Here is a 15438-nt window from a genome sequence, read left to right as displayed (position 1 = left end):
CTCATTTTATAGATGAGAAAACCCAGGCGATGTGGCCCAGGTTACATTGTAAGTTGGTGGCAAACCCCCAGCCTTCCGGTGTGTGCCCAGAACTATCCCTGCAGCCAAGGGCCTTGGCCTATGACTCACTTGGTTACAGCAGAGCTATGGGGCTAGCAAGGACTTGACAGACAGCCCTGCTCACCTCCTCAGTGGGTGGGGCAGCCCCTTCCTGGAATGAGCTCCCTGCCCCCATCCTCCAGTGAAGTTTCTGGAGAGCACAAGGCTGAGGGAGAGAGGGACAAATGAATTTAGGTGTCACCAAGGAAGAGATGTGGATGGACCCCATTCTGGAAGTCACCTACCATAAGAAGAAGCAGGAGACTGACAGGTATAATGGTTTTTCTGAATCTCCACCCCTCGGCATAGCACACAGCCCCTGGCCTGGAACCCAGTGCCCAGGACTTCAACTCGTTTAAGAGTGGGGAGGGTAGAGAACAATCATGACAGCACCTGCCCAGCTTCCCGGCCTCATCTTCCCAGACCACGTCACGTGGACCTGATCTCTCTCGTATCTTTGCACATGACACTACTTTCTCCTCGGGGAAGCCATTCCCAGAGTACCTGCCCTGTCACCCCAGGCTGGGTGAGGTACCCTGCCTCAATGTGCCCAGTCACCCTGTGCCTAGTCCTATGTCACTCTAGGACACAGGAATGCACCATGCAGACTGAAGGAGGTGGACGGGCTGGGAAGGGAGGCCCAATGGGAACGTGGAGAGACAGACAGGGGATAAAGTGCAGGACCAGACAGTCAGAAGACGACTGAGTACGAGAGGAAGGAAACAGCATCCACTTCTGACTGAACAGCTAGCAAGTGTCTGGCATCCTCTGATCCATACACAGCATGATAGTCGAGGGGACAGAAGAGCTGAGGGGCAAGGAGACCTGAAGTAGAAGGAGGAGATGGCTTATCAAAAATGGAGAGGCAGCGGATGGGCTGCCCTGGTGGCGCGGTGGTTGAGTCCGCCTGCCGATGCAGGGGACACGGGTTCGAGCCCCGGTCCGGGAAGATCCCACGTGCCGCGGAGCGGCTGGGCCCGTGAGCCATGGCCGCTGGGCCTGTGCGTCCGGAGCCTGTGCTCCGCAATGGGAGAGGCCACAACGGTGAGAGGCCCGCATACCGCAAAAAAAAAAAAAAAATAATAATAATAAAAAAAATGGAGAGGCAGCGGATATAACACAGTGATTAGCAATACAGGCTCTGGGCTGACTGCCGGGGTTCTAATCCCTGTTAGGCCACTGCCTGGCTGGGTGACTACTAGCCAGCTATTCAACGTCCCTCCGCCTCAGCCTCTCAACTATAGAACAGAAATAATAATAGCACCTCTTTCATAGGGTTGGTGTGAGAACTAAATGAGTGAGGACACATAACGCATGAGAAGGATGCCTGCACATTCTCAGCACGCAGCAAATACTAATGGTTCCTACCATGGTGTTACTGCTCCGGTATCTGTCTGCTTCCTGAGGGTGTGCTTGGGGGCCCGGCCATCGTGTTCAGCGTGTGTATGGCCACTACCTACAACTGGTTCATATGACGTACTTGTATATCGTCTCTGGGCTATCCCCAAACTCATGACCACTTTGGGCAAAGATCTCTGGAGAGCTAAGAGAACACTGAAATGGTGCCATACAAGGCACAGCTTAGAAATCTTCCAGCCCCATGAATGGCAAGGCACCCCGTATCCTTCTGCCAAGCCAGGTCTTCACGCTCCTTGTGGCTACCAGATAGCACGGTTCTCTGGGCACCTTCTCTCTGTCAGGTTTGGTGTAACAGATTTGGTGCTGTGGCTCCAAACTCAAGCCCACAGAGATCCACCCCTGGGATACTCATTGCTTGTCAGCCTCCCATGGGCTCCTAGCCCATCACACCTGCAGAAGGTAGCTGGCATGCCTAGCGTGTTAGGGTTTGCTCTGGGCTACGGGCCCTGACAAAAGTCAGGTTCAGGCAGGCAGGAGTCCAGCACAGAGTGGCCCTTACCTGCTGGCCTGGCTGTCCACTTCCAGGTGCTGGTCAGGATTCCTGGGGCTGCTCTGCTGCTCGGGGCTGCTGGGGTCTGCCAGCTTATGGGTGGGTGCAGCTGGGTCTCCCCGGTCACCTTGCTGGGCTCCAGGCCTCCCCTGCCAGGCGTCTCCCACCTTGGTGACCACATTCTCTTCCTCAAAATCAGCCAAGGTACTGAGGGAGAATAAGCCCTTGGTTACCGACTACACACCGATATCCCCTCCCGTGGCCATAGCAGGCCCCTCTCCCAGGAGGTGGGGCAGACAGAAGCCCGGCATGGCCCCCACCTCGGGGAGAGCTCGTGTCTTCCTCAGGTGGACCCCAGCACCGCTGCTCCCCTCCCACCAACAGCTGTCCCCACGTGTATTACACGAAGCCTGAGCCCAGATGATTTTGTCACCCCCTCAGTCCAGCAAGGAGGGAGCGCCTTCCCCGCTGTCCTTGGCATCAAGCTCTTTGGGAGCTCTTCCTTCCTTCCTGGCCTCACATCACAGCGACCCCTGCACATCCCTGCCATCACCATCCCCAGCCTGAGGTGCTTCGGAGGGCCTTGTTCTCAGTGCTGCCGCCTTCTCCACGTCCCGTGGGATGGTGCTGCTGCCTGGTGGCCTCAAGCACCAAAGATGTCATATGCCCACTGGCCGGGGCCAAGACTGAGTGAGATTATTGAGAACATGAGGCTAGCATTCCAAAAGATGAGTGTCTAGTTCACCATCACCTTGATCCTGGCCCATCCCGATCTCAACCCTCCTAACATCAGCAGCCTGCCTCCAATGGCTGGTGGGGCTATCTTAGGACAAGAAGATCACACCACCAGCCACCTCCAGCCCTGGGACTCTATTCATGGAAGTTAATCCCATAGTAGGCAGGCAGGCTCACTGCCTTCAAGCTGGAATAACAAGGGGAGTGGAGCTCATGCCTTTCGGAGAGTATGCTCTCCTCAGATAGTGCCAGCCCCTTACCAGCAGAATGCCCTGACACACCCACCCCACCTCTGCCTGTGACATACAGGCTTGAGCTAAAGGCAAACCAAGAAGGCCTTAAGAGTTTGTTTCCCAATTCTGGAAGCCCTGAGCTAGCTTTACCATGGACTTAATTGGAGTCCTGTACCAACCCATATCCCCTACAGAATTACGGTAACAGAAGTTATCCTCACCAAGTCTGTGAATAAAGCCAGATTCTCAGCAAAGATGCGACACATGGGCAAGTGGATGAATAAGGCTCCTTCACCCTAGGCCTCAGAGCAGACTCACTACAATTATAGGCGGTATAACCCACCTAACCCATAAAAGGGACAGTCACGGGAAGTCTTGCTGAGCAGTGTAACAACCCAGAGGTCTTCCAGGCCCCTAATGAATTGCCTGGAAGTCAAGTGTTTAGAGACAGGGAAGGTAATACTTCTGGCTGTAACCGGATCAAAGATCCAGAAGCCTAATACAGCTACTGACAATTCTGTACACAATCACACTCTCTACGTGGAAGAACACAGCCCCTTCGACTCTTGTGTACCTCCATTACACTCCTCCAATGATTGACAGCAGTTGTCCGCGGTGAACAAATGTGGTTAAAGTTCACCTGTTCCTAATGCAGAGAGAACATAAACCTGAAAATCCCAGACTTGCAACACAGAGGAAAACAGCATATGCTTTAGATGTAAAGTCTAATAACACAAATTTAGTGGGGAGAAGGTGAGCTAATCTATCTTATTAAATGAAGTCAGGCCAATACGGCTGGTAAAGGAGACCAGAGGCCAGCTTTCTGAGTGTCCTTAAATAGTTCTGGTGGAAAGAGATAGTCCTCTGCGACTGCTTTATTTGGCTGTAACTTCTTATAAAAGGAGAATCCAACATTTACGTAGTACTTTGTGCCAGGAAATGTCCTACATGCAAACGCATTTAACCCTCACAACAACCCTGCGTGGTAGGATCTATTACCGCCACTATTCTACAAGTAAGGAAACTGAAGCACATAGATGAGTACGATACCCAAAACCACATAGCAGGTAACTGACAGAGCTTAGGTTTGAGCCCAGGCACAGGAGTCCGTGCTCACTATACTATACCACCTCTTCCTGTACCTGTACTGTGATGAAGCAAACCAAGTTAGAGTAGGGTACAGTTCCTCAACTTTGGGACAGTTCCACTGCTCTGCAGGAGGTCCCTGCCCAGCCCATTCCCCTCCTTCCCCCACCTCTTAGGAACAAGCCCCTTCCCCACGGAGCCCCAGCGCCCAGAGCAGGCATCTCCGCCCGAGGTCCCTCGTGGTTGGAGGGTCGAGCCGCCCTCCCCGCGTGTCCACAGCTCCCGGCCCCGACCAGCTCTGAAGGCCAGCGCCCAGAGCCCACTGACACCAGGGAACCCCGCCAAACAGCCCCTTTGGCTCCTTGGGGGCACGAAGCTCCCTTCCTCTCTCCCGCCTCCGCCGGCACTGCGGCGAGTGTGCACACGTGGTCGGGGTGGCGCTGCTTCAGCCCCAAGGCCGGGGGAACCACCCACGTCCTCCAGGCTATCGGGGCCCACGTCCTCCAGGCTATCGGGGGAAGGGCAGGGAGAGCCCAGGGTGCCCGAGATGGGCGGCCCGGCCCAACTGTGATCCTCGCGCGCCATCTAGCGGCAGGCGCGGGCACGACCGCGGGAGAAGCGCCGCCGAGGCCGCTCACGCCCCCGGTAGCCATTTCGCTGTGTGGACGGTCCCGTTTCCCAATAGGCACCGGACACAAGCTCGGGGCTGCAGGAAATGGCGGTGCGCGCAGGCGCACACTCGCTGAACGCAAACGCGCACCCTCCCGGGGCACGCACGCGCAGGTGCACACAAGACGATCTCACGCCGGTCTAGACCCAAAAGCGTGCAGGCACGCGCGAGTCGGGGACGCACGCACAGACGCACACGTTCTGTGACGACGCGCGTGCGCAGGCGTACACGTGTGTGCCGGCGCGCGTGCGCAGGCGCACACTTCTGTGCCGGTGCGCGTGTGCAGGCGTACAGTGCGTGCCGGCGCGCGTGGGCAGGCGCTCACATTGCGTGCTGGCGCGCGTGCGCAGGCGCACACGTGTGTGCCAGCGCGCGTGCACAGGCGCAAACGTTGTGTCCCGGCGCGCGTGCGCAGGCGTACATGTTCGTGCCGGCGCTCGTGCGCAAGCGCACACGTTCTGTGCCGGCTGCGCAGTTCCCTGCAGGGCAGGTGGGGACTCTGCCCACCTTTTTTTCTTCCCATTGCAGAATCTCCTGGCCTCCCATGACATCGTGACAGCTCTAGGACAGAATTTGTCAGCCTCACCATTATTGACATTTTGGACTCGATAACTGTGGTGGGAGCTGTCCTCTGCACTGTAGGATGCTGTGCAGCATCCGTGGTCTCCACCCACCATTTGCCAGTAGTACCCTCTTCCCAGTTGTGGCAATCGACAGTGTCTTCAGACATCACCAAGTGACTCTTGGGGGGTTGGAGGTGGGGGAGATGCCCCTGTTTCAGAACCACTACCCTAGAACGACTGAATCTAAATCTCTCCGCGTGGGTCACAGGATACTTTAAAAAAAAAAAAAAAACCACTTCTCAGGTGATTATCAAGTGCAGCCAGAGTTGTGAAACACTGATCAAGAAAGTTTGTTTTGATTTTGCGAACTTTTAATCAGAGAAAATTAGTTCTAAGCCGGGGCTCTACAGTTAGCCAGATCTGAGCTCTATTCCTAGCTTTGCTCTTCATAGGAGCCCTCCGTTTCCTCCACTGTCAAACTGCGCAATAAGAAGCCAGATCCTTCCCCAGGTTTGGGGAATATTACATGCGATTGTGCAGATGGCGTGCTGTATACATTAACCATCTGACAGTTACTGCTTCTGGGTCTTGAGAATAGGCTCCAAAGAACAGAGTTCATAAACTAGCTTTTCAAAGTTTTTTCCTGGGGTTTTTCTTAGAACCTCTTCAGTTGCGACTCAGCTCTGCCATTTGGAATCCCTTGACAAGTCAGTTAACGTTTCTATGCCTCAGTTTCCCCATCTTATCAATTTCACAGGGTTGCTGGCAAGAGTAAAGCACCTGGCAGAGCGCACTATAGGTGTCAGTCTTTGTTTTCACTCTGTTAATTGTCAGGGCAATTTGAAACAAAAAAGTCACATAATAGTGCCTCATACCTTAGCGATCCATTACCCACCCCACCCCCAGCCTCACGGTTTATGTAGGGGTGACAAATGTAAAAAAGTAGCTGTAATGTGGTGTGAAATTGAAAACATTCACTCACTTCTTAAACACCTAAATCAGACCGTGTTCCTCTCTGGCTTAAAACTTGAAAGAAGATCCAATCTCCCTCTCATGGCTTACCAGGGCACGGTTCCATCTATGGTCCCCCTCACCGGGTAGGCTACTTTATGCTTTGGAAGCTGCTAAGCGTGTTCCCAAAGCAGGGTTTTAAGTCTGTGTTTCCCTATCTGCAGCTCTTTACTCCTTGCTCTTCCTAGAGTTGTTGGTTCCTCCACTCATCTAAGTAGTACCCTCCTCACCACCATTACTCTGTATCTTAGCACCCCGGCTATTTCTTTCAAAGCACCGTTCTTCCTAGGAGTCACAGAGACCTGACTTCCAGTCCTTTGTTATTCATTATCGCTAGGCACAAAGCTCACATGATTGTGGGGAGGGCCGTATGAGACACTGAGTACAGGGCTGTGCACACAGTAGGTGCCCCAAAGTGAAGAAGCCAATGAGCCCCTGCCTACCTTGACAAACCTCATGTTCCACGCTTAGCTACTTACAGTGCCCAGTAAACACCAGGTTATTTGGAGTCCTTTGTACATCCTGTACCCTTTGCTTGGAGAACTCCTATTCACCTTTCAAGATTCCGCTCAAAAGTCACCTCTCCCGTGAGGCTGTCCTGGGGCCCCCTTCCCCTGTTCCAGTCTGGACCAGGTTTTGCCCCCCATTAGCCCTGTCCAATTTGTCTGTGCACTCCAGCCTCCAGCACAGAGCAGGCGCCTTCCAAGTAGTTGCTGACTGAAAGAGTGGTTGACTTCCTGACTACGGAGGACTTCCTGGCAGAGGCCAGAGGTTTCCAGCTGGGGCTTCAGCCCTCGCCACGTCCCTTGGGCCAGCTCACAGGCCTCACTGGCCTCACCTTCCCAGCCAAAGGCTAATGTACACTTGAGCCGCCTCTCTCCACCGCACGAGCTCAGCACTGTTAGCTGATGCCTTACCCGTTTGGGTCCGTCTCCATGTCCTCCAGGTGTGCCGGGCTGCTGCTCTTCCTGCCAGCCAGGACAGCAGAGGCAGAAGTGGCACCAGAGCTGAAGGAGGAAGCACACAGACCTTCTGAAGCCTCAGGCCAAAGGAGACTTGGAGCCCAGGTCTTCCCCTTCCCAGCTGCATTCTCACAGGAAAGGAGGACCTACATCTGGCCGTGACCAGCTTGGAAGTCCTGGGGAAGTGTCCTCCTAGTTTGGGGTTCTAGCATCCTTGCATGACCTACACCTCCCGGGGCTCTGTGGGAATCTAGAACGATCGTTCCTTACTAAATGTTGCACACACCCATAGCAAAATGGCCACTTCCCACTGGTGGATTGCTAGATGAAATAGGGCAGAAGCCTGCAGCCTGGGAATGCACAACCTCCTCCCATTGCACCTTTGCACCTCCCCAGCCACCTCCACATGCTCCCTGGGGCTGAGCCCTCTGCTGCCGGCTGGCTGTCCCTGGGATTCTTCCCACCGACTTCTCCTAGCAGGGTCTCTTCCCAAGCTACACTTCTCAATGCCCTCTTCTCTGCCACCTCAGCTTGGGTCCCTCTGGGTAGGTGCTGAGTTGTCTGGGTCCCCTGACTTATCACCTGTACCCACTCCTCCACTGCTCCTGGTGGGTGGGTTCACCTCCCAGCCTTCTCTGCCCTGCAGTGATCACCTGATGTGAAGATGGCATGGAGCTGAGAGGTTCAAGGGGGACCCTGGGGTGCTGGACGTGAGGATGAGGCCATCTGGCAATGGGATTGGTCATTGGGCAGTTGCCCCACCCTTACCTGGTGGCTGCTGGTCTAGGCTTATGAGGCTGTGAGTTGGCACTGGGCACCTCCTGATCATCCAGGAGAGGGGTAAAGACAGCAGGTGAGCACAGCCTGTGGAAGGAGGCCAAGCCCGGTCTTGGTTCAGGACTTTGCGTCTTTATGTCTACACCCCCCGAGAGGGTGGCTTCTGTTCCCAACAGATGATGGGCACTAAGGAGTTCCTCAAATGGATGCTTGGAGTACAGTACTCACTCACATCCTACAGCTGACTGACACCAGGACAGCATGGCCTCGTGGTGAAGTGCACACTCCCGGGGGGGGGGGCACATTACTCTGATTCAAATCACAGCTTTATTAAGCTTCTGGCTATGTGACCTTGGGCACATCAACTGACCTCTTTGGGCCTCAGTTGGATCATCAGTGAAATGGGGTGACAACTGTGTCTGCCTCATACATTTTCTGAGAAGAGTAAATGAGTCAATAGATGCCAAGTACTTAGAAAAATGCCTGGGCCCCAACATGTGCTAAAGTGCTCCTGTGATTATCACTGGGCCCTGTGGCCATTTGTAGGAGCTGCAACCCTTTGCAGTCCGTCTGTGCCCATCAACTTGATACGGATTCAGTGGGTGCTGTCTTATGCAGCCTTCCCAGGTGTAGGCTGAGTTCCATGTCCCTCTGTGACTCACAGCATGCCGAGCAGTTACCTGTGTGAGCCTGCACCCTCCACTTGAATGGCACGCATGCTAAGAGTTGCTCGTGTTTGTTTCCACACCCACTTACACCAGTTGCACTTGCAACCATAATCACTGAATTCACTTATTAAGTAAACTCATAAAAATGAATGGAAAAGGAGAGTGGGTGTTTTTTTCGTGACAAACAACCTTTTCTTTGCAAAGACCATAAAAGCAAGTCTCTTAAAAATCACTGTCTATAGAAGAGACAATGTAAAAGACTGTTAAAAGTCATAAAAGTCTAGAAGGTATTCAGATAATTCTGCAAGTTAATATGAGCTTTGGCTTCATTTTAAGGAAACAATGCAGAAAGCAAAGACTTCATTTTGCGAGGGGGCAGAGGCAAGAAGGATGTTCTGGATGAATATTCGAAGACAAAGAAGTCAAGAACCAAGCCCAGTCATGTTGGACCAGAGAATGAAGTCAACCTGCAGGACCGTGCTGGCCGGCACCGTGATGCAGGACGCGGGTGCCAGGCTCTTCCACAGTCCTCCCCACTAGCGGGAGCTCAGAGGACCGAGGCCCCGGCCCCGTGGCGTTTCCCGACACCAGCTGAGGCACAGTGGGCAGACGCTGGGGCCGGTCATCCTCTTCCCATGTTGGCTTGTGCTACCGATTTGGAAGTCGGGCCTTGGCGGTCCAGGCATCAGTTGCAAACTAGTAAAGTTAGTCAGGGCAAGGGGCTCCCAGTGGGCTTGGGCGAGTAGGGGCAGCTGAGAGGGCCAGTTGGGACAGCGGAGATTCTCTCCTCGGCCAGACTGCTGTAGGGCAGGGGTGCCGGCTGGCAGCGTGCCTTGGTGGCTCTCTGTAGACACTGGCTTCACCATCTCTCCCTGGCCATCTGTTCTGAACCATAAGGGCTCTAGCACAGCTTGCAGCTGAACTATCTGTGCCAACATCTGTACACCTAACCTTTGTCCCCAGGGATGAGTCATGCTTGGTTTGGAACCACCTAGGGACAAGTGGGACCTTGCCACTCCGCATATCACCTGAGAAAATGGCCCCTAACTCTACCCAGGTCCAAGAAGTCAGAGCCCAGCTAGACACGCTTGTCTCCTACTTTGTCTCACTGGGGCCACTGCTTTTCTGCTCACTGAACTTGAGAGCAGAGCTGGCCAGAGGAGGAAGGTGGAGGAGGCTTTGGGGCTTCTGGAAGGGATGACGGACCGCCTTCCAGCTTGCCCTCACAGCTCGGCCAAGAAGCAGGAAGGCAGCGATGCATCCATCATTCCCTCCTTCCCCACATGTTCATCCTGCCCGCCCAGGCCCGCCCTCATGCCTACTTGGGAGGAGCTTGAGAGCTAGTGGAAGAGGGTAGGAGAAGGAGCGAGATCGAAGCAGAGGTAAATCTCAGGAGTGGAAAGTCCGGGGACAAAGGATGTGCTGGCGGCGGGAGTGCCGGAGACGGGAGAAGCGGTAGACGGGACTATGGGAAAAATGGCCAGTGCCCCGCCCCCAGCAGCCCAAGCAGCTGTGGCGACTTGACCAGGAACAGGGGAGAATCAACAACTTGGGGCCACGGGCCTCCCCCAGGTAGCTCACCCTCCTCTCCCAGAGCTGATGTCTGCTCTGGCCAAGCCTTCAGGTGTGGAGCCCGTGGCTCCGGATCCCACGTTGCCATCACTTGATCTGTTATGGGAAGAGAAACATTTGCTGACTGATTGATTGGGTTTCCATTGAATGTAACTCCTATGTCCTGAGAGCGGGTGCCTTCAGCGGCCACCCTGCACTGCTCCAACTGAAGCCAAGCTGATGTCAGCAACATTTCTGCCTTTTTTCCGAACTTGATGGGCTGGGAGCAAAAGTGGAGCCAAGAAACAGAGCCCAGGGCAGAGACAGGCTCCCCGAACAATCCTGGGTCCCCTTCCCTCATTCCAGTGCTGGGGCTCCACAGGGCCTAGGGCTGCACACTAAGAACACAGTGGCCGGCAGACAAGGCTGTGGGCTCTTATCCATTACTTCCTGTTCAGGAAGTGCCCAACTGTGAGCGACTGGTCACCATCCCCAGGCTCCCCTGGTCTGGCTTGAAGGACAGGTCAGTGGGATGGCTGTGGGGTGGCTGGCGCACAAGCAGCCCCTCTGGACTCAGCATCCCCTGCTATCATTCTGTCTCCCATCCATGCACCCCCTCTGCGTCTTCCTTCGCCTACAGGCCACCCTGGAAGGCCCTGTTAGATGCTCTGCTGGGGTCCACGAATCCTTTGGTCACTGACTTCCTGAAACCTCCAGCTTGGAGGAGGATCTTCCCGGACCGGGGCACGAACAAAACAAAAGTTTTGTCCTCCTCTGCAGCTGGTTGAGAGTCCGCCTGCTGGTGCATTCCTTCATTCATTCTTTCAGCAGATATTCATTGAGGACCTGCACTGCCCCCGACACTGGGGACACAGTGAAGAATGGGACAGTCCTGGTCCCAGCTCCATCCACTGACCTTGGATGGGGGGGGCCACATGGGCTCCGTGTCCCTGCACTGAGTTACCTTTCAGAGTCTGCACCAAGGCCCTTGAAGGCCCTTTCACCAGTCAAGTCTCTCTTGGGCTCTCTGGGGTTGGGGGCTTCGTTGTCTTTGGAGCCTGGGGAAGACCTATGGTGGAAAGAAACATAAGTTAACTACCCATCAGCCAACCATACTTAGGTGGGGGCAGTTACCTCATCCCCAAATGCCAGCTTTCTCCAAAGAGCGCAAATCCTGATATTGCAGGATTGGCTAATTATCAAAGTCTACCAACAGCTACTGTTGACTGAGGGTCAGACCCCATTCTCATGACTCTGAATGCACTAGCTCTCCACATCAACCCCACAACATGGTCACTGTTCTTATCCATGCCCACTTTCCAGATGAGCAAACTGAGGCACAGAGAGCCTGGAGTGACTTGCCCCGAGTTCCACAAGTAACAAGGGGAAAAACTGAGATTTGAACCCAAGCAGTCTGACTTCAGAGTTCTAGACTATAATCTTCTATGGTGTAAGACTGATCCTAACTCCTGATTCAACCTCCCTCTATTCTCTCTGAGGTCATCAGGGAGCCTCATGGTGTCAAACCCAACAGAGACACTCCCATCATTCTCACCATTCAGGACCCCTGACCCAGTGGGCCACTCCAGCCTTCTCTCCCCCATCCATCCATCATGACTCTGTGTCACTGGCTTAAATGTTGGTGTTCCTGGCAACCCTCTCCATCTGCATGCTCTGCCACCTACCTTGGTCACCTCCTCTGCTCCCATGGCGTCAACTGTCATTCTTCAGCCAATGACGTCTGCCTGTTCCCACCTCTCCTCTGTGCTCTGACCCGTACCCTCACTGCTTCTGGGACTGGCCCTCAGGCACCTCACCCTCAACATGGCCAGAACTGACCACCCTCACCAGCTGCCCTCAGGGGAATGACCAGGCAGCTGTCACCTCCACGATACGATCTGTGCTCAGTTTGCTGGCTCCTCTCTCCTCGAGTCCCTTGACTTTGTACCCCATGTAAATATCGACGTTGAACCCCATTATTTCTGCTCTCATCCCTCTGCATTGAACATGGAAATCTCTTGAGCCCTGATCTCTCTGCCAAAGCTCAACCAGAAACCCTCAAAAGCCTCCTGGTAATTTGCACTTGGATGCCTACAAATAAACTCATCATATAGTCATTTGTAAAGCACTAAGTATTTATAGCACCCCTTCCTGCCCCCTCCCCTTAGTTCCCACTACTGTAGTGACTTATGGAGCAAAAAGCGCAGGGAAGGAGTCAGGCAGTGGGGTGGGAGTCATGGATCTGCCTACTCTTGGCCGTGTGGCTTTGAGGAAGCTACTTAAGCATTCATGGTCTCAGTTTCCTCATCTGTAAGATGGGCATAGTGATTGCATCTACATCCTGCATGGGGACACGTGGTAGGCTGTTTGGGACAGGGCAGGGCTTAGTGAATTCTAGCTTTCCCTCTTTCTTCCTTTCCTCCAACTTGACTTTCCTGTTGGAAAGTGGGGGAGGGGTGCTCCAGAGGATCTCCAAGGGCTGTTATAGCTTTGTCACTCCCAGACAAAATGCCAGAGGCCTTATGGGTCGTGGAGGCCTTATGGGGCACACAGCACAGACCTTCCTGAGAGACAGCCTGGCTTCCTGCTGCGTCTCTCAGGGTCACTTCGCCCCTGTTTCTCAGGGACTGGTCACCTTAGGGAAACCAGTGAAGCAGCCTCCAGGGTTGCCTTATTAAAGACGTTGCCACACTGGGTGATTCTCAATCATTCCAGCAGTAAATGCTCCTGCAGTCCTGTTCTGGGCCAGCCAGGCCTTGAGCTCTCCAGGAGCTTGGAGTCCTTGGGGCAGAGCCATCTGTGAGTGGACAACTGTGACTCCGTGTGGAACACTCTCTGGTGGAGGGATGAACACAGTGCTGTGTGAGCTCAGTGCAGAAAGCCCCTCACAGGCGCTGCCTCAGAAAGAAACACAAGCAAAGGAGGTGCTACAAAGGGGAGAGTTCTGAGCTGAGACTGAAAAATGCAGATGGGAAAGGGCATCCTACAGCCTGCACAGACGGATGGGGCTGGGGGAGGCTGGTGGGGAGGGCCCAGGGAGGAAGGGTGTATGAGGGGATCCTGGGGAGGGGGTGGATGAGCCCCGCCGGGCAAGGTAGAGAGTTCAGGCTGCGGAGCCTAAAGGGGAGGGGCCGTTGCAGGGTTTTTCCCCAGGGACTGGCATAGGCCTACTGCTGCCCTTTAGAAATGGCACCCAGGTAGAAATATGAAGGAGATTCCGGGATGGAGCGAGTGATGAAGGAGGCCTGGCCCCAGGGGAAAGGCACTAGGGACAGAAATATCTCTAAAATAGAATGGACAGGACTCAGTGCCCGACTGCGGCGAGAGTGTAGAGAGGCAGGGGCCAGTGAAGACAGTCAAAGGCCCCAGAGATCGGAGCTCCCACCGCCCCAAGGATTAGCCTGGGCTTATGCTCTGGCCTCCCTCCCCGGACTCTGGCTTCACGAGGTGGGGTCCCAGTCTGTCGGCTTCACTGCTGTGAGCTGGGTGAGTAGCTAAATGATCAGGACTCAGAGCCTGTTCCCTCCGGGAACAAGCGGCCCCTCCCTGCTCGCATCTCCCTTTGCCCCCACCCAAGCTTCCCTGGGGCCCAGCTCCCAGCCCCCCAAACCCTGCCTGCATGTTACTTGACTGTCTGCCCCCTACCTCGGGGCAGCGGCTGGGCCTGCCGTGCTCCCTGCTGGTTGTGCCCCCCCTGACCCCCTCCCCTGTCCCTTGAACTGTCAAGGCTGACCTAGTGATCCTGCCCTGTTCCTGGTGCCTCCCCCCGCCCCCACCCCCCCCCCCCAGCAGGTCCCCCAAGCCTGCCATCAGGATAACAGCCGACAGAAATGTGAGCAGCACGACTTTCTCCACTGACCCGAAACCCTCCTTGGAACTGGAAGACACACAAACACAAAGAATTGAAGCCCCCCGCTCCACAGCTGCTTCAGTGGCTTCATGGGGCTCTGCAAAGCCCAGATCCCCACCCAGCACAGCTGGCTGCTCCCATCCACAGGGCCCAGCAGGGTGAACCATCACTTCCAGGGGCTCCTGGCACACGCTCAGCATCTCACTTGTGTCTGCATCTGCCTCCCCCACCAGGCAGACAGTCAGCAACTTCAGCGGGGGGTGGCTGCCACTGGGTCCCCAGGGCCGGGTCTGGTCTCCCATGGACCAAGTGCTCGCTCCCCAGGACTTGTGGAGTGAAATGGGTTGGGGGCAGAGAACCCAGGTGGCTCATGTCTCTCACTAACCAGACCCCAGGCCTCATCGCTTGCACCCTGACCCTGCTTCCCCCAACTCTAGAATCGTGTGTAAGGAGCCCAGGCAGCAGCAGGGCCCCTGTACCTCATTTCTTCCAGGTCTGGGGCCACCAGGCGGAGTCCCGCCCCGGGTGTTGTGATCTGCAGGCGGACAGTCTCCTCACCTCTTGCGCTGCGACCAAAGGAGAGCGTCAGAGAGTCGGTGGTAAGAAAGGCCTCCGCTTCTCCATCTGTGCTGGGGATCCAAGGGTGTCCTCTCTGAGGAGCCTCCTGGCTAGTGCAGTGGGACACCCAGACCCATTGCCTTGTTTTTTCTCTCTTGTCTCCTCTTTGGGCTGAGCTCGGGCTACTGACCTCCAGGTCCCAGAGGAAAGGCATTGAAGGACCCCCTCACCAGTCTCCCATCCTTGACCCCAGCCCCCTTCAGACCGTGCTGCTGATCAGTTGCAGAGGTGCGCCCTGCCCGTGGCCGCACTGCAGCATCCAAAGTGGCTATTTGTGAGTTCAGGGGCTGATGGGAACGGGTGATGAACAAAATGCCCAGGAAACCTACAGACCGAATTTGGAGTGAGAGCCAGTGGAAGGGGCATGTGGGAGACTCAGGGGATGAAGGTCAGAGAGAAGGTGCCTGTGAGCTTGAGACCAGGGAGGATCAGACAGTCTCAGCCCTCAGAGGGTCCCTTTGAGGGTTCCTGCGCTCAGAGGCTGGTCCGCTGAGGGTCCCTTTGAGGGTTCCTGCGCTCAGAGGCTGCGCTCACAGCCCTCCAGTTCCAGTGTTTTGGGGCCCCCACTGCAGCTCCTGACGCCCAGCAGGATCGGGCCGTGGTAATGGCTAGGGCTGGAGAGAATCTAGAACTCCCTGGCTTTCTGGGGTTCCCCCTCACTCCAAACCACACCTACCCAGGTGCACATCACAGACACTCACTCTTT

At 55.1% G+C, this 15438-nt stretch overlaps 1 protein-coding gene across 1 annotated transcript in view; it reads right to left on the bottom strand.

Annotated features, from left to right (window-relative positions):
* The window catches only part of ZNF185 (zinc finger protein 185 with LIM domain), a 39476-nt gene that overhangs the window by 12196 nt on the left and 11842 nt on the right, over positions 1–15438 (bottom strand). The window contains exons 12-16 of the mRNA XM_007454645.1: positions 14594–14680; positions 11229–11333; positions 10295–10381; positions 7224–7313; positions 2018–2215 (exon numbers count right to left, since the gene is read on the bottom strand). Of these exons, the coding sequence (XP_007454707.1) occupies positions 2018–2215; positions 7224–7313; positions 10295–10381; positions 11229–11333; positions 14594–14680 (567 nt within the window). The remainder of the gene's footprint in view (positions 1–2017; positions 2216–7223; positions 7314–10294; positions 10382–11228; positions 11334–14593; positions 14681–15438) is intronic.

This window comes from Lipotes vexillifer, unplaced genomic scaffold (genome assembly GCF_000442215.2).
Source record: "Lipotes vexillifer unplaced genomic scaffold, Lipotes_vexillifer_v1.1 scaffold1409, whole genome shotgun sequence".
NCBI lineage: Eukaryota > Metazoa > Chordata > Mammalia > Artiodactyla > Lipotidae > Lipotes > Lipotes vexillifer.
The sequence above is the reverse complement of the archived record's forward strand: the minus strand, read 5'-3'. Positions and strand labels throughout refer to the sequence as shown.